This window comes from Ixodes scapularis, unplaced genomic scaffold, assembly GCF_016920785.2.
Source record: "Ixodes scapularis isolate PalLabHiFi unplaced genomic scaffold, ASM1692078v2 PGA_scaffold5__190_contigs__length_132052651, whole genome shotgun sequence".
Classification (NCBI taxonomy): domain Eukaryota; kingdom Metazoa; phylum Arthropoda; class Arachnida; order Ixodida; family Ixodidae; genus Ixodes; species Ixodes scapularis.
The window spans coordinates 125,774,013-125,799,627 of NW_024609880.1; the positions used below are offsets into that span (position 1 = coordinate 125,774,013).

At 48.6% G+C, this 25,615-nt stretch overlaps 2 protein-coding genes across 3 annotated transcripts in view; one reads left to right on the forward strand and one right to left on the reverse strand.

The window, feature by feature from the left end:
• LOC8050426 (ATP-dependent translocase ABCB1) overlaps nt 1-5,747 on the forward strand; it is a 41,619-nt gene extending 35,872 nt beyond the window's left edge. Inside the window, exons 22-24 of the mRNA XM_042294333.1 lie at nt 1,931-2,137; nt 4,653-4,799; nt 5,482-5,747. Of these exons, the coding sequence (XP_042150267.1) occupies nt 1,931-2,137; nt 4,653-4,799; nt 5,482-5,682 (555 nt within the window). The 3' untranslated portion in view covers nt 5,683-5,747. The remainder of the gene's footprint in view (nt 1-1,930; nt 2,138-4,652; nt 4,800-5,481) is intronic.
• A 3,437-nt stretch (nt 5,748-9,184) lies between these two features.
• LOC8050425 (syndetin) overlaps nt 9,185-25,615 on the reverse strand; it is a 31,712-nt gene continuing 15,281 nt past the window's right edge. For both annotated transcript variants that reach the window (XM_029990962.4, XM_029990963.4), the window contains exons 13-26: nt 24,231-24,329; nt 23,741-23,831; nt 22,953-23,123; nt 21,346-21,452; nt 20,684-20,772; nt 20,145-20,236; nt 20,031-20,057; nt 17,769-17,897; nt 16,771-16,868; nt 16,028-16,121; nt 14,838-14,996; nt 12,842-12,963; nt 12,239-12,431; nt 9,185-9,351 (exon numbers count right to left, since the gene is read on the reverse strand). In XM_029990962.4, coding sequence (XP_029846822.3) covers nt 9,238-9,351; nt 12,239-12,431; nt 12,842-12,963; nt 14,838-14,996; nt 16,028-16,121; nt 16,771-16,868; nt 17,769-17,897; nt 20,031-20,057; nt 20,145-20,236; nt 20,684-20,772; nt 21,346-21,452; nt 22,953-23,123; nt 23,741-23,831; nt 24,231-24,329 — 1,585 coding nt within the window. In that variant the 3' untranslated portion in view covers nt 9,185-9,237. The remainder of the gene's footprint in view (nt 9,352-12,238; nt 12,432-12,841; nt 12,964-14,837; nt 14,997-16,027; nt 16,122-16,770; nt 16,869-17,768; nt 17,898-20,030; nt 20,058-20,144; nt 20,237-20,683; nt 20,773-21,345; nt 21,453-22,952; nt 23,124-23,740; nt 23,832-24,230; nt 24,330-25,615) is intronic.

Consider the following 25,615-nt stretch of genomic DNA (forward strand, 5'->3'; position numbering starts at 1 on the left):
AAATACCGCATTTTTACTCAGCATTGTGCACAATTCCACTTATTTATACGCTACGTGTTAAAGGGAGTATTAATATCAGGTCAGTAATCATATCCATGCCACAATATTGGCCATAACAGCACCTATGGGAAGGCGCCTTCACAACGAACATTTTATTAGATTAAAGCTTTAATTGCGGACATGCAAACAATATACGTTTTTTATTTACATGTTATAATAAACCACTGCCATACCCCACTATTGTTGAAAAATGAAGGAAATTAAAAATGTTTATTTTAGAAAATCGATCCCGAATTCGCAAGATTTTTTTTCATTGGTTAATTGAAATGTATGTATCTCATGTATTATTTTACTACATACAATATTGAACTATTTCGAAATTGTCACCAAAGAGGCCTAGTGCAATAGTTTGATAAGAGACAAAATAGCGAGTGGTTAACGATGCCATCTCTGACAAGCTGAAGAAACGTCAGTTTTCGCCTCGGCTGCTCCAACGGCCAATTACTTAAATACGAAAAAATCCGCCAAGCTTGCCGTTTACGCTGTCTTTTATTTCAAGAATGCTACCAAAACATTTTTTTTTTATCAAAATTAAAAATTTGATCCTAAAACCGTGTTCGAGTTCAGTTGAAAACACACTTATGCATAATTACTTCGACGACTGAACGCATATTCCAGCAATCATAAGTAAAAAAAAGAAGAAAAAAAAAGAAACACTCGAAATATGTGAAATCTTAGGCGAACAGAAATACATAAAAAAATCGTCCAATCAAGTGAAATGTAAATTTGCGAGGGTAAAGCTTGTTAAACCAAAATAAACGACGTTTACTCGACTTAGCGGCGTAATGTTGCAGTTTTTCCACTAGGCAGTGACGTAGTGGTAGCCTGGATTGTGCTAAAATGTACAAGACCACCACCTTCCGGCGGAGAGTGGTGCAGTCTACGTGTCACGGTGCCGTATCGTTGATGAAAACCAAAAACGCTCTGCCGGCAGCCGGACTTATTTTACTTCGGGTGAGCGCCGATCCTGTCTACTCTCTTTTGCGCTATTTCGCATTGTACCTAAATGCATTTGCAGGCCGTCTGTGACGTCGTACCTGACGTCACAGCATTGTGTGACGTCATTTGAACATTAGGGAAGCACGTGGTCATTGACCTTGCATCACGTAATTGGTTACGTAATGGTGTCGCGTGACGTCACAATGTTATGCCATTATGTTTTCTGACGTCACGGTGGCACGTGACATGACGCCAAGTAGCGTCACGTAAGCTTCGTGCGGCGTCACAGTCTCCTGTGACATGACATCACGTCGTGGCGTCACCTGATGTCACATGTGCCGCGAGATAAGCTAACGTTATTAAATCACCTCAGTTGTGGAACTCCCGCGGAGGGGGAGTTCCACAACCCTTCAGTCCATCACCCGTTGGGCCATGATTCCACAGAATACACTGCAGTCACCATAGCGGCCGTCCCTCAAACACGGTGGCGTGTCGAACGCCGGGAGGCGAGGAGGTACTGCTCGTGCAAGCAGCGTTTCTGTGCAGTTCCGCAACTTAGCTAATTTAACGTTGAAATGAGCGGCAAGGGACGTCGTCACGTGACGCCACAGTGGATCTTAACGTTATGGCGTCACACGATGTCACAGTGTAAGGTAAAAAACGATAACTCTACGGACTCCTCACCATTCCAGCACTACGATCTGACTTGCGACAAGAACGCTAAGAGCTAACCTCATAAATGCATTTAAAATAGTGAAAACGTCAGCACGACAATGGTCAGTGTCCTCCTGCGCGTGAAGGCTTCCTCCGGAAAGGGGGATGCCCTCGTCGACATTCTTAAACTTCTGGTCGTCATCATCTGTGTATGCGATGGATAAGCGGGGGGCTCTCGCGGCCTGCAGCGGCGCGATGCAGAGTCTGGTTGGCGCAGTTGATCGACCACATCGGGACGAAGATGATGCGGCTGTCATGGATGCGTGCGCAGCTGGGCTACGTGAGCAGCGAGACGCTGCTGCACAGTTACAGCGTCGCCGACAACATCGGCTACGGGGACAACAGCCGGGAGGTCAGCCGCGACGAGGTTATCCTGGCTGCCCAGAAGGCCGACGCCCACGACTTCATCGTCTCGCTGCCAGAGGTGCTCTCTAGTTGCAAACACGTCATGTAGTACGCCCTAGTCTCCTGTGCGCACGGGACTATGTGAGCGACCTGCGCACATCGGTGTGTTCATTTCGGCTTTCCGGTTGTCGACAAACTGACCCAAACAAAACAAAAACGATGAATGTACGCCAAGTTCCTTTTCTACGGATCGGTAAATAAAAATATGCAGCGAAATTACAGTCCCCAATTTGAAACATAGCGAAAAGATACAAGAGACAAGGCCTAAGCACTGCCTATCAACTGATAGTTTATATGATAAGAAATACAAGATAACGATCCTCCCCTGGGGGTTACAATTGACATTATAATACTCCATTAAATAACAAGGCCCACACTCGACATCGAACGACGTCTATCCCAAATCCAGCTCTTCGTTTATACAATACCCTCCATCTAGAAAGTCCGCAACGAGGCAGCCCTTTTGAACAGTGTTGGACAAAATACTCGATAAATGTATTTAAGTTACTAAATACCTGCTTCATAAAGTATTTAAAACACAGTTACTTTCACTGTAAAGTATCTTGAGTAGAGTACAAATACTTAGAAATGTAATTCAATTACTTTTGAAGACACTTCCGCATTGCGTAATTTGTATCGACGTCAGTGACAAGGACACTTATACAGTTGCACAAATCTGGCTTACCCCCCACCCCTCCCTCCCCTCTCCCCCCCTCCCCCCCCCCCTTCCCCCAGAATGGTTTATTAGCACGTAAAAACACAAACCGAAAAAAAAAGCATCGTACAGCTATTTTATGCAGCCCAACTATAAGGAGCAGAATATTGTCACGAATGACAAATGATGAGGCGGCGAATAATTGAAGAAATTACACGCTCATTAGGGCAAATTTGTGCCCAAAACAAAATAGAGAAAGGCTAGCGTCGCAGGCATCGGTGTCGCAGAAACATAAGGATCGAGCGCTGGGATGAGACTGACTCCGGACCGCCACACGGAGCACCTTTTGTACCCGCGTGGGTTTCTGGAACATTCGGCGTAGAACGTTCGACACGTATAACATTCGTAGCTCGATCACACGCCAAGTTTCTCGAACCTACGAGAATGTCAAGTTGAAAGAACAAACAAAAGAGGAGTCCGCTCCCTGGAATCGAACCCGGAGGCTCCGCGCGAGAGCAAGCGCGGTAACCATTCGCGCTTGCTTGAGGCAATATGACTGATCCATACAAGGCTCGTGGCAATATGACTGATACATATTACAAAACATTTTTGGGACAGAAATAAAAAAATCGCTTTAGCTATAGTGACATCGCTGATTATCACGTCCTGCCGCGCACCTTGGACGCATCGTTTAACTACAATCAATATTCCCTATATCGGGAGTTCGCTATAAACGAACTTGGGATACGGAAATGAGTGAATAGGTAACAAAGAGAACCCACAGAATAGGCACGGCAGTGGCCCCACCTTCTTGAAGTAGGTTGCGTTCAGAAAGGCACTCAACGTTGGGGGACGCTTTGTGGGGTTTTGAGAAGTCATCCAGCTTTTAGTTCGTTTCCTTTTCTCTTCTCTGCTTATCAATGTTCGCTTACAGATAGTGTTCGCGAGAGCAATAAGCGACGGACTGACGACAAAAGCAAAATAAAAAAAAAAAAACTCGACGTTTTGCCGTAACGGGGTTAAATATAAAAGAAGCAAAACAAAAATGTCTTCTTTTATGTCCTTGTTTTGTGTGTTCTTTCTCATTTTCTTCTACTCGTCATTTTCTTGACACTTAAGTCTGCATTATTGTCGTAGGTCGTTTCCCGATCTGCGTTGCGTCTCAGTGTGGCATTCTTTACTTCCGTAAAACCACGCGTTTTGTCTGAGGATTTTTCGGGGGAAGCTCTAGGAAACAAAAGGTGCCTTTGGGAAGGCGAGAGGAAAACCTTCATTGCACAAACTTTGGGCTGAAATATGAGTCACAATAGGCAAAAAAGCGATGTTTTTTCACGAGCTCAATCAAAGTCACCGTAGCTAACCGGAGCTAGCAACAGGATTTGCTTGCTCGAAAGAATGTTCACGTTTGCTCCTTCCACGCCCACGCCACTTCATTTGGAAGTACTCTTTGTTCCAACCCTATTTGAGGTGAAAACTGTCGTGCGGTCATTTAGTCTGCTTGAGGAAGCAGCAGAGGGAGGGGTCTTTTCTGGCCAGCTTGCTAGAACAGCCATAAAATAATATACACCATATTACTCTACGAAACAGCGTCTCAGCTGAGACAGGATGAAAGAAAACACTGCAAAGTCTGGGGATGCGCGAGCGTCTTGGGACGAGGTTTGAGTCCCGCTCAGCTCGTGCGCTGGCTTTGTCACTGCTTTCTTTCCCCTGCAGTCTCAGATGAGACGCTGTTTCTATGCTCCGTTCGCCCTCAAGCTGAGACTAGAAGGCCTTCAGCGCGAGCTTTCTGCCCTTGCTAACGCGGGCCGCGGGTTGCGACCCCCGGCTTAATTAAAGGATGGCGCCGCCCGACTGGTTCGTGCGGCGCATGCTCCCGCAGGGCTACGACACCGTGATCCCACGGGACGGCGGGTACCTGTCGCTGAGCCAGATGCGGCGCATCGGCCTGGCCAGGGCCCTCCTTCGCGACCCCAAGATCCTGCTCATCGACGATGCAGTGGAGGGCCTCGACGCCAAGAACGAGAAGGTCGGGCCGCCTCGCTCTACCAATCTGCTCTGTCGCCGCAACCTCGTGATACAGTCGTTGTCAAAGTCATCGAAGCCACAGGAACGTGCGACCTCGGCACTGCCGGGGAGAGTGTTTAAGATTTTCAGACGTCTTTCTTTATAATCACATGCACTATTCTCGGCTCTTCCGTAGGTTTATTAAAGTTCTTCCTCTTCGATCACCGCGTATAAACATAAAGCCCCCCTATCCTGGGAAAAGTGGCGCCATTCAATGTTGTGGAAATGCTCGAGACACGTGCCGCGCGTGCTTCTGGGAAAAACGTAGCGTCTGAAATCTAGCTCAGTGCCGCGCTGTGCCGCCGTGGTGTTCCAAAGGACTGCACGTTGCACGTGCCTCTTGCATCGACGCACCTTGCGCTATTTAAGAACATGAAGGAGCTTTAGTACAAACAGTTTTGTCCTCCGCCTGGTAGTTCTCGCCAGAAAATAACGTTCTTTTAAGCGATGCGATCAACAGACCGACCTCACCAAGTGTTCGGCGCATGTGTGAAGCCGCCATAACTCTAGTTAACAGGAGGCAGGCAGCAGTCCCCAAAACGTCTCATTCTCTTGTGGCACATGCAGAAGGACTAGCCTCGATGTATTGCGGCAACGGTGGCGTACCCAGACTGACCGGTGACATATCGGTCTGTTTGGTGCAGGTGGTTCGCGAGGCCATTCGCTCGGTGTGCAAGGGCCGCACGTGCGTGATCGTCACCGCCCGGCTGTGGTGCGTGCGGGACGTGGACCGCATCTTCGTCATGCAGAAGGGCAAGGTGGTCGAGAAGGGTTCGCATGACGAACTCATGTCCCGGGGCGGCGTCTACCACAAGCTCTTCACCGAGGAAAGCTCCGCCAGATGACGCCGACGCACAAGGGGCGCCGAACGGCCCCTCGGGGCGAATAAATATATATTGTTCAATGTTCATATATTGTTCATTTTATGATTGGTTATTTCTCTATTTTTCCAGAGAGCGCGTGCAATGGGCATAGGATACAACAAATCCGGACCACTTTTGTTTCTTTTTAGTTCCGGAGCGCGTGAAAGCGTGTTTCCCTTCATGACCTCTTGACATTGACAGTTGTACAACTTGTTAAACTTGCTTTTGTTTTTTTTTCTTTTTTTGTTCAGGGCGCACGCAGTGGGCGTTAAAAACTACAACCAAAAGCATAGAGTGGGTCAATAGGGAGTTTTCGTAGACCGCGTTTCCCCCTCTGCAACGAAGAAGCCGCTACTGCGCCTGTGCGCCGATGGCCTCGACTGCAGAGTTCCGGCAGGGGCGGACTTAGAGGGGGGGGGGGGTCCGGATGTCCTGAACCCCCTCTTGATTTCTGCTTGTGTAAAATTTAGGGCGTGAAACGAGGGAGAGGGTTCTTAAACAAATGGTACGCTGACCCAACACCTGAACCCCCCTCCCTCAGGAAATTCCTGCATCCGCCCCCGAGTTCCGGGTATCGTAGGTGGTTGCGGAGAGCGTTGTGGGACGGCCAAAACGATCTACGGTAACTCCCTATTAAAGCCGTGGCGTACTCAGTGGCAATGTCTCCGTTTCGCACGCAGCGGACTCGGGTTCCATTTCCGCGAATGGCAGGCGATCTTTTTGAAGGAGTTTGCAACATCGACGATGCACGCCCTACATCGTTAACTACAACAATGGACGTCATTTCCACTGGTAGAAAGAGCCCAGAACAACTTCGCTGCAAAAATACACTTTCAGCATTCCGATTCACTCTTCCTTAACCACGCCCATAGGCTATCGATCACCGGTGTTCGACGGTTTCCAGGCACCATCAAGAAATTAAATTTAGAGCGGAGAATTATGTTACACAAGCTCGGGGATAGCCGAAGAAATGTAGTTTCGGTTTTAACGTAGGTTTGAGCTTTATCACATGCTGGTGGGCTGTCAAAAATAGTCCCAAGAACGGTGGTTGCACTCGTCAAATAATGGCTAACTGCTTGCATCGGTCTTCGTAACAAAGATGGCATTATTTACAAAATCGAACTGTATTATGGCATAGTTTTTAGTCCTCAAGAACTCTGGGGACACTTTAAGTTATGTTATAGACGTCCTTCAAGATGGTTGTCGGTAAGCATCACTATTATTTCCAATGCCGTCCTGAGCTGGCGTGCTTATTCTATGTTTCCAGCAAGGTGGACAAAAAATGCTAAATACGATGGAACTGCAATCAAGGCTATGACAAAACCAAGGTAGAAGAGAAAGAAAACATTCTGCTGGGGATGTAAGGTATACTATCTGTGTTTCACCAATAGAAGCATTCCATCGTTAAAAAGCACACTTGTTACGGAGGCTAAGTCTCCGACAAACCAAAAATAATGTCTGTCGGAGTAGACTAACTTTCACAAGTATGTTAATAGCTGTGGGTGTGTGGCATTTTGTATATTCAAAATTTTCATTTATTTGTCATTTCATTTGACATAGCTGTAGAAGTTTCTACCTTCCACACATACACTGTATTGTCAATAAATAAAATTTTAAAATCTTTTTTCCAGATTATACCAACCTGTTTCTTTTCAAGGAACAACTAATTGGTTACATTTTGGTGCGTCATATTGCACCATATGCAAATTGTCATAGTTGGGAAAATAAAAGCATTTGCACGGATCCTTCCAAAATTGCTACTTTTCCCGTGATCAGGAAAGAAAGTAATTCAGAAGGTCCTTATTGAAAAAAATTGCAAAGGCACCTGCGGTTTTACTATGGTGCCTGGAGCAAGTCTCCGACTCATGTGTTTAGCGTCCTATGCTGCCCATACATCAAAAGGGGTCCCAAAGTGGCAACAAATGACGTCACAGAAGCCGGAGTGTCATGCTGTTTCATGTCACAATCCTGGCAGTTGATCGTAGAAATGCTGGCGAAAAGCACGTGCAAATGTAAGTGTCGCTGTCGTTGCAGCCTCTCAACTTCTGGCTGTCGAAGCTTCCGTGGACTGCCACACTGGAGAGCGACCTGCAGCAGAACAGGCGTCTGCCACATAATCTAGAGCTGTTGGGATGCCGCCAGCATCGCGACTAGCGACCGCATGAAACTTCTCTGACATCCTCCGGTAAATCGAGGGACCAGTTTCCTGGACGCAGTAAACACACCAGTCGGAGGCGCATTCCAGGCACCATAGTTTTACCTACGGTTCTTGGCAGAGCACCGTGGTCATGGCAAGATGTAGGTTGTGCAGTCTAAGTGAGGGAATGGCTTAAATAAAGTGGGTGAGCTTCGCTCCTTTCACGTGCGCAAGATGTTCCCGGGTATCTGGGAGTGGAACCCACTCGTCTATAGGGTATTCGGCACGAGATGGGGTGGTTTCAAGTGCACACGAGGGCAACCAGCTTAGATGCCCCGATAGTGCCGCGAGGGCTTCCGGACGTTGGCCTTGCGTGGCAGACCCCGAAGACGCGCACCTCCCAGGCCGTGTCTCCGCAGCGGGGCCATGCCTGCGGGCCGAAATTCCATCTTTTTTTCTTCCGCTTGCCGCCGAACAGCACGGTGTTTAAAACGCGTCTCCCACAGGTGCGGTGACAGCACCAAAAAAAGGGCGCCGTTTTCGCGCGCGATACGCAAACTAAAAGCGAGAGCCGTAGCACGTTTGTGCACCTCGGGATCCTCAGGTTGTCATGTAAGTGCCTCCGCCTCACGCTGTCGTACCTCGAGATAATCGGTCGCCGCGTACGCGTGGCACGGGCAGCCTCTTGATGGTGGTCTGTGTGGGGGCGACAGCGATCGCGAGCTGCGGAAGCCAGCCGTTCTCTCCGCGCTCGCTCCGGTGACATAGTACCGCAATGGCGCCGCGGCACCATTAAGAAGAGTCTGCGGCAGTGAAGACGCGAGCAAAGGAGAGTAACATATGACAACAATACGGTCGACGCATTTCCGCTTGAATGTGACCGGTGCATCGCTTAGAGAAAACACACTGGCGCATTGGGCAGCCCCAGAACACATCTGATTGGCATAAAACGTGACCCAAGGATTTTTAGTATTTGCGAAATGAAAGCTACGAGAAATGCTCACTTAAAACATCGAATTTTTTCGAGTCCACGGTGCAAGAATGAGGCATCAAAACTTAGGAATGCAAACTGGATGTGTCACTGCGCTGCCCGATAGATGATGCTCCTCTCTCGTCGTAAGCATTCAAGCGATCGTAACGCAGTCAGTCACTCTCAAACACAAATGTGTGAACCAGCCTTTAGAGAAAAAACAGGTTCCCCGCAACATCAGTTAGGACTAATCCGGAGTTGCTGCAAACATCCGTTTCACGTGGCCACTTATTGTAAAGCGACTGACTGGCCATGCTCTGTGCCACACAAAGAAGCCGTGCCAGAGCAACGACCGGTTCATGCAGGACTGTCGCCGCCGGATGCGAAAGAATCATTGTTTACTTCCTAACAATAAAAAATGCTGCTGCCATCACTTCTTGGTGCGGTCGGTTTCCTCGATGAGGGCGAGGAGAGCTTGCCGTCCCTTCTTGTTCAGGTGCGCCACGCAGTTCACCAGACCAACCAGATGTTTGGGTGCATATTCCTGAAAAGGTACGGGCGGAGCCATAGCTTAGAAATCAGCCAGTGGGCAGAAGGCGAGATCGATTTTAATCACGGTCAGAGTCTAGGTGGACTCCCTAAAAAGGGACATCCAGGTCGCGCTACTGGCTGCGCGGGGACAACAAGACGTCGAACACAGTGAATACGCAGCACAAACATATGCATAGGGAGAAGCTCACCACCGGGTTTGCAATCGCTTGTACAGTAATGGATGGAAATCTGGCTTTATTGTAGCTTGTGGGGATTCCCGCGATCTCCCTTTTCCAATGGCCGCAATAACGGATCTGGGTCAAAACGCTCGGCCTCCTTTGCCGCGAGCTCCGACCTGTTCGTGAAGCGTCCCTCCCTTGGGGGCCTTCCCCTTCACTCTCTCCCTCTTCCGTTCCCCCGCTCGGATGCAGTCACGACCGACGAGCAAAGGAACACGTCCGGCGGCTGCGACAGTGTTCGAACGTGTTTTGAGGTCACCTCTCCGATGCTTCTTCTATCCTATCTTGGCTCCTGCCAGGTAAGAACCTTTTCTTACCTTGCCGGGGAAGGAGGGGTGCGGGTAGGGTGGATGGGAGATGGTAGTTCGTTAAAATAATGTTCAATAAACGCTCTTGGACTCTGCCCTTACTCTGGTATATGCGTCTTCCACTATGTTCGAGAGAGAGAGAGACAAGGTGGCGATCATTGGCACAATGGAGGGATATGTTATCAAACTGACCCCCGTGACATAGCCTAAGCATCGTCTACATTGCCACAGATATGTGGGACCACGCTACTAGGCGGTGTCTCCACTTTTGAGATTGCCGCCGCTGTCGAGATAACCCATTGGTTACTCAGCCAGTACCTATGTTGGCATCTAGCACACCACAAGCTACTTTGAGCCAAAAACTTACAAAAATAGAACAATTGCTACTGTGCCAGCCGATGCTATTTGCTGCCTGACCAAGATGCGCTGGTGCAAAGAAAAATTCACAATTGATGCCCCAAACTTCAGGCGTAACAAAATACAGACACACTGAACATATATAATTCCATCAACTTAATTGTCACTGGGTTTTACACGAATGCCCGGCTTAAAAATATGAGCATCCTAATTCGGCGCTCGAAATCAAAAATGAGTTCGATGCCACTGCATCATTCTGGTGACGCACGAAGAGAAACGAGGACTCTGACCAAAGCCACCCTTAAAAATCTCGTGCCTTGGCAAAAGCTTCAAATGCATCTAGGTGCCGATTGATGAGAATTTACCTTACACGCTCCTCGTTTTCACCCACATACCGCACAAGGGCACAAGTGAGAGATAAACAAGCTAAACTGGCACGCTCACAGAGAGGAGGCACGAACAGATTAACATGACGTCTCACGAATGCATATTAACGCGGGCTGAGTTTCCAAATCTCGCTTGAGCAGATTCGAGTTACGGTGTTTCCCCAATTCTAACGCGCCCGCGGTTTTTATGTGCACCCTGTATTTTGAGCCACGAATAACGGTTCTACGGTCGCCGACAGCTTAAGAAACGCAGGTCTCGACCAATGAGGTTGCGGCACCAGCCGATAACCTTAATTGTGTACTACATACGTTTATACTGCCACAAGTTGGTCTTAATGGGTGTCTCGGCTGTAGATAAGAAATCTGCGGTACAACTGCTAGCCCGGGGACTTTCACGTGCACCACGCAGTGCGATACTACGTGAGCCGGTACGACGCTCGCCCAAATTGAAACGGGCGGCAGTGGGGATGGAACCTCTGCAGCAAAGCTAACTTTCGCTCCACATGCTCCGAGCCGAGTTGCGCCGACCCACTGTGCTCCTGTCGGCCACCCAATCACCAAGCCAGAAACTTCTCCTTCTGTCAGTGGCTGTAGCATGTGCCCCAGATTTCCGATTCTAACGCACGAGCAGGTTCTATATACAGTTGAACCTCAATTTAACGAAACCCGATTTTACGAGTTTCCTGATTTAACGAACAAATTCAAATTCCCCGCGCAGCCTATCCCGAAGAATGTCTTTCTCGACTTTAAGAAGTTCCCGATTTAACGAAATAATTAGGGGGTCCCGGTGACTTCGCTAAATCGAGGTTCAACTGTATACTGTAAACGACTTATTTTTCGCAGTCTCAACATTTCGCGATTTACCGTATTTACTCGAGTGATAGCGCACTATTTATGCACAAGGCCCTTGTGTCTACTTTCCCGCAAAGCACATATACAGCCAATTACCGCATTGCGCATAAATAACATAGCGAATAACTAGATCAAGAACACGAGTCTCCATACAAATGAAACCTCACAGATGGTATCTTCGTGCGAAGACGTTATCTCTGTCCTGTAAACCGCTGGAATCATGCTGTCGATTGCGGTGATTGGATATCCGCATGCTCTGCGGAAAAGCGAACCCTCAGGTTTTCTTCATAAACAGTGCGGCTATTACTGGAGTAGTAGGTCAAAACTGAAGTTTTGGCATAACTCGCAGGCTCTAATTTTCGCGACGCCGTGGGATCTCAATATAGATTCCAATATGTTTACATTTCACCGGAATTGTTTGCGAGACTTATTTTTCGCGAATTGTAGGCGATTTGCGAAAATTCGGTCTTCGCGAAAATTAAGTCACTTACAGTAATTTTTTTTTTAAAAATGAGAGCTGGACTTGGGTAGTTGAGTACGACGTTCTCACGAGTCATATCGCATGACAACGCCGACCAAGGGACGCGAGTAGCTTTACTCCGGAGAGAGATCAAGCGAATTCGGAACACGGCCGCGGCGATCGCCGTCGTCCGAGGACGGGGCGTTGCTGGAAGTACGAGCCTCTGGACTTTGACCGCCAAAACAATGCGCGTCTGGCGCGTCGACGCGAAGGTGCGCTCTCGGGTGCCGGTGCCCACCTTTCCGCGCTGGGTGATCCACTGGTGCAGGCCCTTCTCGGTGAGGTAGTAGGCTTTGACGTAGGCCTCCACCAGCTCCCGATCCGGCAGGGGCCGCAGCTCCACCAGCTTCTCCACCTTGCTCACAAACTGCTGGTAGTCCAGCTGCATGCGGGCACGTCCCTCTGGAGTGCAGCGCCGGGCCTGCGAGAACCTGAAGAGGGGGCACTTCCCTTCAACGGGCCTGTCATCGGAAACGCCTTCTCCAACGGCACGCAACGATTAGAAATGTACACAACGCCAAACTTGCTTGCATTCGCTTCGTCGAGAAACATTTTAGGCGAGACCACACTTAGTGTAAAGCAGCTAGAGAGACCAAGTGACCCGAATGCCGAATTTTGAGCTGCACATCGTAGCAAATAGCATCTACACTAGGTGCTGGTTTGTGTCAGACATGCAAAGTGTAATCAAAAACTGACCTCTGCATGGCACGTCTATGAATGCATCAAGGAGAATGTTTTGCCAACGCATCCCAAAAGATAAGCACTTAAGCTGCACTTTAACCAATTAGTAGAGCAATGCGCCAGAGTGATTCTAGAGGCTGCTTCGAGCGAGCGGACCCACCCTTCGATGAATGTCCTGTTAGAGATGCGGACGCAGTGCTCCCACAGGACTGCCGTGGCCTCCTTGGGAATGGGAATCAGCTTGGCCACCTCGGAGAGTCGCATGAGGAACACCTGCAACTCCTGCGAGGAATTGCAATGACAGTTACGACGCACTCGTGGCGTCCTCAAAGTGTGGTCGGCCACTGAGCCTCGCTGTTGCGCCGACGAAAGACAAAAACCGAGTGATGTCCCGTGCAAGTCACCGGTACACTGCGGTACAAAGCTGCTCACTGTGGTTTCTTAACTCCAGTTTCTTAACACGTCAACTAACGATGGATACAGTAATCCATCGTTATAACGAAATAGTTTTTTTCTAATTATCATTTTTATCGAAGTTCAACGTAGTACCGACCGAAATGCACGCATTTTGAGTCAGATTATTTTAAGGGAATCAGCGGCCGACCATGCTTATTACAAAGGCTGAGGTGCCGAAAACATGCAAGCCTCCACGGAGGTGCACGGAGACCCTCGCGTTCCCTCCCCCTTCTTCACCGAGGCAAACAGCAAACAAGAAAACGGAGGAAACGGGTGACAGAGGGCAGAGCGCCACTTCCAATGCCGATGCGTCAACGCAGCCAGGGAGCGGCGGGTGCAGCGTCCATGTTTCGACCCTACTCACCGCTCCTGTGGTCGACGCTGCCCGACTCCTGTCAGAATCAGGTCAAGGGAGTGATGAAGCCCGGAGGTCGTCGCTTCAGGAGCTCCCGACACGTGCATCTGCGCGAGCGCGCTTCTAGCGTACACGAGCGTCATATGGGACAGTGGGAGTGTTTACCGAAAGTCGCTTAGACCTGCGAGGTTGGGAAAAGTGGCCAGACCAAGTTCGAAATCGCCAAAGAATTCAACATTCCAGCATTGGCTGTTCGATACTGTCCACCATTTTGCACAACAAGCAAGGCATATTGGACGGGTTTGAGAAGTTTCTCATGCAAGAGAAAACATTCTCGCGACCCAGCTGCTTTGCACATGTTGGATTTTCTCTCGCGAGCGTGCTTGCCAAGCCGGCGCATGATTCCCAGAGCTGCAACAATCTCTACAGGAGCGTGTGAAAATACGTTGGCGGAGCCGTCGAGGATGACTGATCCTTCACAGTTGTCGATGCGGACCTTCCCGTCGTTGCTCCCGCCACGGAGGCTGCGATCGTAGATCTCGCGTGCAGCCAGAGTAAACACAAAGCGACGTCGGAGAAACAATTTGGGAACCGCCGATGACTGCAGAGACGTGAAACACCCTATGGCTGCTTTGAAACAAAGTGGGGTGCAGCGGCGGTGACCGTGTCCTTGCAATGCCTGGAGCAGTTCGAGGAGAGGTGATGCCCGGATGAAATTATAGGCAAATCTTATTTAATTATTTTTTTTTTACTCGGTAAAGTTGCCGCGAGTTGTTTATAACCCAGGTTTGTTTGATTATATGTATGGCCAGAGTGTTCCGCAGTGTTCCTCTCCTCCTTCAAGGCCACTGTCGCTGTTCTTTTTTTATCTCTCACTTTATTGAATTACTGCTTAGATAGAATTTTTTGCCGTCCCGCTGACTTTGTTACAATGAAAAATTACTGTACCTTGCGAATTTGCTAGTTCCCCAATTTTGTGAGCTCCTATACTTCATAATTTAAAAAGTTGAAGACACCTTATGATTGGAAAGCTTTCAAGAAAATGATGCATTTTGGATAACGGAAGTCGTTCCCGACATCAGTGGGCAACCCGGAAGTAGAGTGGCAGTCTGAGCGGGACAGTTTCAACGCTTCGCAACGGCGACTCAGGTATCTCCTTCGAATCCATCGAGTGGGACAGCTCCTCCCAAGTATCCGGGGGAGACACGTCTGCACACAGATGTCTTCAACAGCAGCTGCAGCAGTGAAATGGGAATCCAGCTAATCGTTTGGGCAAGGCGTTCCTCGCCCAACGGCTCTGCATGGACGCCAGCGTGCGAAGAATGTCGGCCAGCCGGGGGCTCACCCTAATAAGGATGTCGACGTAGGGGCTGTGCTGGGCTGGGATCTCGTGGAGGTCCCAGCGCACCTTCTCCATGCGGCTTAGCACCTGGTCGTAGTCGAGGGCACGTGCCGCCACCGTCATGTAGGCCGGCTGGCGCAGCTCCGCCGACATGGACACCGTCTGCGTCCCAGAAAGGTCAGTTAGTACCATCGCCGGGGCTATGCTCTTACGCGTGTGTACGTCTTGCGTAAGAGCATTCGCTTACCGAGGAAGCACCACGACTCTAGTTTTGCAATCCTACAAAGAGCTTCTCATGCAACATGTCTCGAGGCGTGTGGGTGGAGCGGCGTGCCACCTAAGCCAAAGCTGCTTACTTGCTCCAGCATTTGGGAGTTTGTGCCCCAAACCAGCGAAGGATGTCCCATCGGGGTCAAGGAATGATTTAGACCATGCGAAGGTCTTCAGGACGACTGGAATCTCGGTCAGATGGCACCCCGATTGAAATAAGGCCTCGGCTGAATCCAACAACTAGACATTCGGAGCAATACTACTACAGCCTGGAAGATGAGGCACGTGCATTGCACCATTGCCGGTGGATCCCCGACTTGCCCCAAGCGGAAAACACGCTCAATGAGGGTCTGTGGCAAAGGGGTAGTTGCGTGTCTCGGTATCACTGGCACTGCGCTCATTGTAAGACGCTAACAAACACGCTTGCAGCAATGCTGATGCGAGCTAGGCGGGGCTGAGTGAAGTGATGACGTTAGAAAAGCAAATGCCGTCTTCAAGGAATTGCCAAGGCAGCTAGATGACACTGGGCAACCTGCATGTTCCCCCATTCTTGCTACGCTTAAAACCAGAGAGAACATACGAAAATTCCCTTTAAATGCTAGTTCTGAGGTATCCTATTGTGTTCTACCACCAACAGTCCCGACATAGTGGATGTCGCAAAAGGATAATCTTGCTTTTGTGCGACCAGAAAAGTGACCGTTTGTTCCAAGCTTTGCTGCAAGTGGGCCTCAAGAGACACTCTGCAAAAGCAACCAGTCTACGGGAAAAACTTTTTTATGTTTTATGAATGGAAAATTTCCACTTTGAGCAGTAGTGAAAATGTTATGTTAGGGTCCCCGTAGAAAGAGTCTTGTGCTTCATTAGCTTTTGGGGGAAACTGGTGGCAGTGACGAAAGCCCCGATTTCCACCGTTGGGAACCCACCTGAACGTAGGCCTGCACGGAGGACCGCTTGGTGCTGGGCAGAAGGGCTTCCAGGTGGGGCACCAGAAACACAAACTGGTCCGACAGGAAGAGCCTGAAACAAGCCCCCAACGTTGGTAGAGAGTTCTAAACCGACGTCGCATATAAAATACTTTTTGGCAGCTACTGCTCCCGCTCCCTGCAAATGGCCGTCTGTGAGCAATTTATACTTTGTGTACAAATTGTGTTCCAAAAGTCCCGCATTGTGAAATAAGCCAGACAAAGTGGCTTTAACCGCTTGAATTTTAAAATAGGACCACTTGTAGGGAAGACCAGAATAACCACTGTTTCCAAACGACTGCCGTCTAAAAATGCTGCGGCTTTGTTGGGCGTACTGCGGCAAGCTTTCGTCGGAGCAAGTGTGGATCAACAATAAACACCCTCGAGTCTTGTTTCAGCCCAATAAGTGGAAGAACCATTCTTAAAGGTTGCTCAACGAGTATTTGGATCCCTCTGGATTGGTGCACCCCCTTGGCTCCCTCTAAATTCGGGCACCGCCTTGCAATAACTGCTTCTTTAAGGGCAGAGTTGGCTCTTATCTTGCCTTCGAGATGATTAAAAGGTTAAAGCAGTGTCACAGACGAGGGACGAGAAATAGAAACACAAACACAACGCTGCTTTTTTTTTTTACACCTGTTTGGCGAGGTTGTCAAGAGACACCAAGAAGGAAAAAGCGGTGCGGCGGTAGAGAGTGGCGCACTCACAACGACTCAGCGGCCACCACCCGCTGTGCCAGCCCATACAGTTGCTCCGAGCTGCCAAGGTCCACGACGGGAGACAGGCGGGGGGCCGGCATCCGGTCCTGCACACAGCCGACGGGGGGGCGGGCTCATGCAAACAAACCAACGAGCCAGGCGCCAAGTGCGGGAAACCGAAAATGCCCACATCGGAGATCCCGAGAGAACAGACGAGAGAAAGGCAGAAGACTGGAAAAAGGGGACAAAAGGTTAGGCTAGCTCGTTACGCCACGACACGTTCACAAAATAAAGCTAGAAAAGACAACCTAGATATCGACCTTACGAGCGACATTTAGTCACTTCTTGGCGTTTATTAGAGGCTTGCCGGCAAGCACTGGCGCCGTCGATGCCCGCTCCTATGCCCTGCCGTTCAGAGCCAAAATGCGTGGGGAAATGGCGGACCGTTTTCTCGAGGTTCCCGATAATATGTTGCCCGAAACGCACCTCTGACTGGTTTAGCGTCCCATCTCGCCCGCAAAAGAAAAGTGTTGCCGGCAATAAGTCGCCTCCCAGAAGCCAAAGTGTCGCCCAGTTGGATGTCCTGCTGGTTGCTGCTACAAGTCCCAGCTAAAAGCACTAATGCAAGTGTCATTATGCGGAGAGCAAGTTCGTCTGCTTCTTTTGCAGGAGTTGCGGTGACGTCAGAACGATGCCGAGCTCTGATTGGCTCTGACTGAAGGATAGTGGGTAGACCTCAAAGCGAGGTGCCTCGAGGTCTACCCACCATTCTTCAATCAGGACCAATCATGGCTCGGCCTTCTGAAGGCACCACAACCCGTGCAAAAGAAGCAGACGAACTTGCGCTCCGCATAAAGTCCCCACTCCCAGTTGCCGAAGTTTCAGTGAACTGCCAAGCTGGAGAGCGACCTACAGCAGAACGGGATCGGTGACGAGGTAAACGCAGCAATGGGACGTGTTCCAAGCAACAGTACGAACTCTAAAGAGGGTGGGCCCCGGGGGCGCACCTTGGCCTCGGGCGGTTCCTCTCCCGGGCGGCCATCGCTGGCCCCCTGGCCGTCCAGGATCAGGTCCTCCTGGATCTTCTGCACCGACGTCCGTGCCTTGGGGCTCAGAGAGTTCTCCCTGAAGTCACTCTGAAACGGGGCGTCTGCAACGTAAACGATTGCTACGGGAGGGGCGGAGCTCTCCCAACACTGGGGTCTCTACCATCCAAGGGCACATTCGTCTTTGGGTTTCTCACGATAGGAAACGATTAACCAAACTACAGCCAGTGCGCGGGCAAGCTGGTGGAGTTTAACCTGAGGCTGGGACAGAAGGAGCCAGATATCTTGACATCGGTAGAAAAATGAAATTGGGATAGTAGACGTCTATTGTTTCCACCACTGTCCAGATATTTTATTCCTTCTGCCTCGGTCTCGGTTAAATACGTCGTGATAAGGTTGGGCATGATCCTGGCTCAAAACCCATCTAGCAAACAGAACAAGGACAGGCTTGCAGATTTGCCATCCTCCCAAAGCAAAATCTTCTCAGTTATATATATTTTTCCTTGTTTTGGCACGAACAGAACTATCCTTTGACAAACGAAAAAAGAGAGGAAGGCGGCGAAGAAAAAGAAAACATTACCAGTGTGCCGAACTTGGCGGAACTGGCAAACTGAGAAGGCATTTTTTTGGTTCACGCCTTTGCGTGGCACGCCTTTTCCTTCTATACCCTCTCATTTTCAAAATGTGCATTTGGTTATGTTATATCGAGAAACTTTTTGAGGCCTCTCTTCGGCAGCCGAATTTGAAGGTGGTTTCCACTCCCTGTTCCTTTCTCTCGATTCTTCCATTTCCCTTTACAAATACGGACCAATTTTGCATGATTCTTACAACTCCATTGTACCCATTTGAAAGTTGAGAAAAAGACGCCAGATGTGACCATTTGGATTGCACGCCTTTATTACGTTTCACTATAAGTTAGAGTGCATTCCATGTTATCAGCCAATAGGACTAACCCAGCAGTGCTGAAAGTACGGCGTCATTGTGTGCATTGATTTCCTTCGAATGCATTGTCATGGGCCACTTCAATCGAGTGCAGGGAGCCCGCAACAACCTTGTGATTTTTGCATGTACAGTACAATCCACTTATACCGATAATGAGAAAACCCGAAAATTAAAGGGATACTACAACGAAATTTCGGCGCTCATTTTTTGGTCTATATGTGTTCAAAAGAGCAGTATCACATGGAACGTACCAATATCTTGTTAAAAAAAGTCTCCAAACAGAATTTTAAAACAAATTAAACGATTAGCAAAGAGCACCTGGTGGATGTCGCTAACGCCTCGTTTGTAATGCTCGTCTAGGAACCTTGACAGCTAGTGACGGAGGTTGTCTCGTCTCCGGCCACGACGAGAGAAGGGGGGAAGGAGGAACTCCCCTCTTCCCGAGAATCCCTTTTGTGTGTCGCAGAAGTCGCTATTGTCCCCCTAGAAGATTATAGAAGATTAACCCGTCACTCAAAATTCGTACAAAAGCAGCCGCTTCGGTGGCTGGAACGACTAGGCCGTCCTCTCGACGTCAGCCTCGCCGTAGCTTTGCTCGTCTTAAGACGACCTACGTCACGATTGCGTTGGATGTCACGTGCTCTAAGCTGGGCCTTCTCCGAGCGCTTACCAGAGTGGGCTGTTTATAACGAAAAACACAGCCACCAGGATCAAAATACAAACGTGCGATTGTCATTTACGGATATTGTGGATTATATTCAACCTATTTTTGAACACGACGGGAATATTTCAAATTTCGTTGAAGTATCCCTTTAAATCGTTATAACCAATTATTGTTGTATCTGGACTAGACTCTGAGCGTTTCTAGTCTAAAAGCTCTAGAAACTGATCGTTATAAGCATGACATCGTTATATGTGGTATTGTTATAAGTGGATTGCACTGTATTTGCTTGTATGCTAGCCAGGCCTTAAATACTACCACTCGTGCTTTATGCTAGCCTCCGTATAGTAGTATAAGATGGTACAAGTGGAGTCGCCTTTCCTCGGGACATTGCGGGAACTACGCTAGCCACTGTCGCACAGAAAAGTTGCTGCTGAGTGTATGGTGCTTTAGTTTCAAGCTCCCCTTTATATAGAGCCATCTGCACCTGAACGAGGAACTGTACAAGACGCATAAATATTTTCGATCAAAATTAGCGAGTGGACCAGATGAAACCACAAGCATGCACGCAGCTAACAATGCGGCTCAGCTGTTGAAAGGAATGTGGAAGCGGCACTCACCATTTCTTTTGCAAAAAAGATGTAGACCTAAAATGAAACACAAGGAGAATTCTACAGCATAAAACAAATGAGGGAAACACTGACTATATTTTCCTACAGACCAAATCAACTTACCGTGTAGAGGTAGTAGCTGAAAAGCTGCGACATGCAGAGAAAGACGTCGAAGGCAATGGTGTGCAGGACGTCCATCATCTTCATGTATTTGCCTGCAGTCAACAACAGTAGGAAAACGCTTCCAAAGGATGCTCCTTCAGACATCAGCAGACGTGTCAGAAAATGCCTGGTTAAGGCTCAAGTGCCAATCTAAGCCTCGCAACACCACACACGCAGCGACGTCCGCATATCTATGGGCAACATAGAAAAACATCTATCATATTGAATGGCCTATAAGCCGCACCTTACTACAAGTCACACTATTTTGTTCAGTTGGTGCGACGAATTTCTACACTGATAAGTTTCCACATCTGTACTGTGATTGCAATATATGTGCAAGCAGGAGCCAGTTTTGTCAACTGATCAAATGAGAAATATAACCCCCGCAGCCAGTTTGCACAGCTAAGGTTCACACCGCAAAAAATAGTTAGATCCGTATAAAATGCTTAAAGAAAGCAGACCACACCCCATACACAGCACACTCAGTGACCATGCCTTACCAAATTGCCTGAGAATGTTGAGAGTTGTGTTGGTGACAAAGGGGGCATCCTTCGTTTGGCTCCGCTGTTTGTCCGCCACCCTGCTGTGCCTGCAAAGGGAAGCATGGCTATGTGCAACATCTTACGGAAGGCTCCAACTTTAGGTTGGACGTCGAGAATCATGCAGGTGCCTCCAAAGGAAAGACGTTGGGCTTCGCTGCACGAGCCTCTCGCGCTGCAGCGAAGCCAGCCTTTCCCGACGCCACGTGGATTGGGCAATCTTCACCACAGCTCATCCGGGGCTATCAAGATGCATCATTGAGATTTAAGTCCAATTTAAGATTCAGCATTGATTGCTTAAGCGGAAATAAGCTGAAAGCATACGAAGCCATACAATGCAACACAATGTGGGGTTCAATTTGCATAGCTGCACTACCTTATTAGCTAATAAAAAATTTATTCAATTTCCCAATAAAAGATTTATGCCAATATACAATGTACTTTCAACCCCTCCTCGATTCCATTACCAGTAAACTCTTAAGATCCAGACACAACAAAAGTTTGATTTCCCACCAGCTATACCGTGTCAGAGATTCTGACTCTTCAGAGTTGAGAAAAAGTCTTGTGGCTTTGTTAAAGTCAAAGACAAAAAACGTTCACGTTCTGCCCGTCCCTCTGCTCACCTCCGCTGAGGCACCTCCTCCGTCAGCTCGTCAATGTAGTCCTTCTTGAGCTCTTCCGGAACGTCCGAGTCGTCCGAGTCAACCTCCCCAACTTCGTTGTTGGCGTGCTGTGGCAAGACGACCGGGAAAAAACTGTCAAAGCCTGGGGGCACACAGCCCAGGCACCCCACATTGAAGAGACACAAACACCCCCCAATATTTTTTTTTATTTTTGGCCAGGTGATTTAATATGGTGTCAGAAGACTACTTAATCCATATTTCAGAACGGCGTCAAGTATATTTTTAATAAAGTAAAAAAATGCATCTGCTCGAAACCAAAACTGAGCTGGGGAGGAAGAAGAAATGCAGAGGAGGAGAGGGGTGCCAGAAGTCACCGGCTACACCCGACTGTGTTTTCCTTTTTTGTTTGTTTTTCCTTCGGTTTTTCTGGCCATGTGAAGCAGACGAAAAATGCGCACGTCTTCTGTTCGCAAGACGATTGATGTCTCCAGCCAGGAGAAGGGGCGATGACTAGGCGACATGTTCATGCAAATCAGCTTGGTGGTAGGGCGTGTCGTACGGAATAAATCCTAATTGTTTTGATCGGTACATATTTCTCTTTCAAAGCTAGACAGATTTGCCGGTACCGAAAATGACAGTTCTAAAGTAGGGGTCCCACGCCCCTCGTCCGCCGCCATCGCTTAGTTCAGCCGTCCAGCCCACGACTCCCGCGATACAACGCCATGTTCAGAATTACGCAGAGAATGCACAGAGTGCTTCCAATTCTCTGAGATCATTTTTTTTTTTTTTTTTTGCAATCATTGTGTTGGCAGTTTTTTAAGGCCACAAAAAATGGGTATCATATTTTTTTCCTTTTTTAATTTTGAGTGTGAACCTTCAATGACTATGACTCTGATAATATTTGGTGTCATCCCTGTCCCTGTTTACAGCTTCTGTAACAGAACCTGCAGACATATCAGGTGCACCCCATACACACGTTTCAAAGCCACGGTTTTTGCATAGAGTTTCAGAGTGCAATACTACCTTTGGGAGCAGAACAATGAGGCCACTCGTGAGATACGACGTGGGCACCTTGCCTACCGGACAAGTGTGCCTCTTCCCCGTACTTGAGTGTGCCGCAGGAAAGCAGCAGAACCAGAACATTCTCCCTCCGCATGACAATATGGTACGCAAGACGTCTAAAACAGCACTGTGCATCGGCTTGGCTAGGCTCTCTAGCTGGAACCACCACAGCTTTAGACCAACTCGTATCCTCCAGGAAGCCACGAGCAATGCTTCTGCACGTATCTTTTGTCACAAGGTCTTCTTTCTTTTTGTAACGGACTCGTATGAGAGACCCGGCTCTAGAGATGAGCTCTTCCTTGAGGCTCCACCACTCTCCGGTTAGTATTTGAAAACACCGTGCAACTCGACTCATTCTTGCTATTTTATAAATGTTTCCTCTTTCACCTTAGCGGGTTGACAGGAACGACTAGTCAGAGGTTGGACTATACTTCTTGGCTCCCTGTTACAGGCGGTATACCGAGGATTGCGTGGATCAAGCGCAACGGGACAAAGAGCGCCGTCGAGCTGAGTGTGCTGCCGACGTGAAATGGAAGAGGACTCACGGAGGAGGGAGGTGGGTCGAAGAGGTCCTCTTCCTCCTCCTCCTGCTGGATGAGGAAGGGGTTCCGGCTGACCAGGAAGCAGGGCCGCTCCTCCCTGCGCGCTTCCAGCCGGCTGCTGGGAGACACCGTCGCCGGCCGGCCCTGCAGGGACTGGCGCAGGAAGCAGAACTCCTGGGATAAGACAGAGCCTGGCTCAGTAAAGACTTGGTCCAGCTGCACCCCTTCCCCAAAAAAGATTGCAGGTTACACCTTCTCTTTTGAACGTGAGAAGGCGTCACAAAACGGTGTCACGTTCGTGCTGAAGGCATCGATTATCGATTAACAGAATGTCACGACTCCCAGACTTCCGCTCGCTGACCCTCGGCAACGCGGCTGTCGAATCAACCTCAAAGTGATTACGATGAAATCACTTTCGCGATAAAGTATGGATGGCTAGGAATATGCAGACGGAACCAATCGGCGGGATATGTCCTTTTCCCCAAGTGGCATATACATTTAGTGGTTCTAGTTGCAAGCTGCGCGAGGGAAGCCCAGTGGTCTTATCCATGTGAATGTGCCTCCAGAGTCAATTCACGTCCCAGTGCATTATCTTTGGTGCATGTAAACAAACTGTAGCAATGTAATTTTTGATCGTTCAAAAAGAGACAGGAATATAATTTACCGATTATACTGAATTATTTTTTTTTTACTGTACTAAGAGCGGTTTTATCGGTTTGCACCCTCGCGGCTGCCGACTGATGCCCTGCCAGGGCCAGCACGGAAACGACAGGGAGGGCGGGAAAGAGCACCTGAAGCTGTAGCAGGGAGAAGGAGGAGCGCACAGGCACCAATTCCCAGCTCTCGTTCTCCAGGAACATGCGCAGCTCCTCCAGGCAGCTCCTGGACAAGTGGCAGACAGGACATTGCGAGAGAATCGGAACCGGCAAGCAATTCCACGAGCTAGTTCCTTGAAATGAGCAATACCAATGCGGGACAAGAAGCCAGCTTGAAGCTTGCACCTAGCACCCAAAACGTTTCACAAGTCATTAAAGTCTGATTCACTCAATTTCTGAAATTTAGAGGCTAACGAGAAATGCTGTCATTGGTAAGGAAGTGCCTCCACGACCGGATGGAGCCGACACAGGAGCGGTTTCGTGCCAGTCCAAAATGAGTTTCACTTTAGAGGACTAAAAAGCGCACACAAACACTGACGAAAAAGAGACACATACAACACGAACTGGTGCTAGTCCGTGTTGTATGTGTCTCTTCTTCGTCTGTGTTTTTCTTAGTTTCACTCACCTATGATAATTCTTGAAATAATTTAGACTCTGCTGCTTGAGAGACTGCTGCAACTCTTCTGACCTGCTGCTGCAGAATTCCTCACCTATGTCCATTAGTCTGGAAAAGGGAATTTCAGCGAGGCTTGATAATGGGATAGGCCCACGTAAGAAAAACACTATGTTAATAAAAATAAGGATTATGTAAGCTTTCAATGTTCCTTTCTCACTTTCAAGAAAAATACTAGAGTTCTTGGTCGCTAGAAATATCGCCTTTAAACTTAAAAAGAAAAAAAGCTCAATTTATCCCAATTTGACGGATAAACGCGGCATACAGAAAATGTATTTCCTCAGCATTCCTTAAGATTTGCAATAACAATTACAGGTTTTTTTTTTTTTTATATATAACGCTAAAGGTTGAACACAAATGCCGAACAACGCTGTCCGACGATCGGCGTTCACATCTAAACAGTCAGTAGAGACCACCTTGGTAGAGATGAAACTAGCTAGCTCCGCATCCACCCTCTAATTGTCGCAGTGGTAGAATGTCGAGCTCACAATCATGAAGTCGTGGGTTTGATTCCTGTTGGGACGCGTCTAAAGGGGGGATCGGTGGCCGAGTGGGCTGAAGCGCACACCCAGCTCGACGCGCGTGGAGCGAAAGCTCGCGCTGCAGAACCCAGGGATCCTGGGTTCGAGCCCCACCCCTGCCCGTTTCGATCTGGATGAGCATCGTACCGGCGTGCGGTCGTGTATCACTACTGCGTGATGCACGTTAAAGACCCCAGGCTAGCGGTTGTACTGCACTGGCTAAATTGCTCATCTACAGTGTAAACCAGTGTCGCCCCTACTGGCAGACCAACCTTACGCTGTATAAATCACTCAAAACGTCCAATTTGAATTTTTGACGCGTCTAAAATTTTGTTCTTTCTTCTTAATTTGCCACTTTTTTGTACAGATTGTCCTACATCTCGGAACGGTTCCTGTAGTATCATACTTTCCTCGGCGGTGCCAGGCCTTAAAGGAGCACTTAACCACTTCCTGGACAGTCTATTTATGCTCTTAACTCGGTCTATGGAATCCAAGCACCCTAAAACACCAAATATTACATTCATGTGTTACAGATTTCTCTATTAAAATTGGTATCAAAAATTGATTGGCTCGGAACTATCGCTGACACAAGATGGCACCACCGAAAGAAGAGAAGCAGAGGAGAAGCCATTTTCCTCGTCCAATTGTGCGATATGGTGTTGGCGATACTTCGGAGGTAATCAATCTTTGATACTGATTTTCAATAGAGAAATTGGTGACGCACGGATGTAATGTTTGGTTCTTTACGATGCTTAGAGCCTATAGATTGAGTTATGACCATAAATACACTTTTGGAAAAGTGGCTTCGTGCCCCTT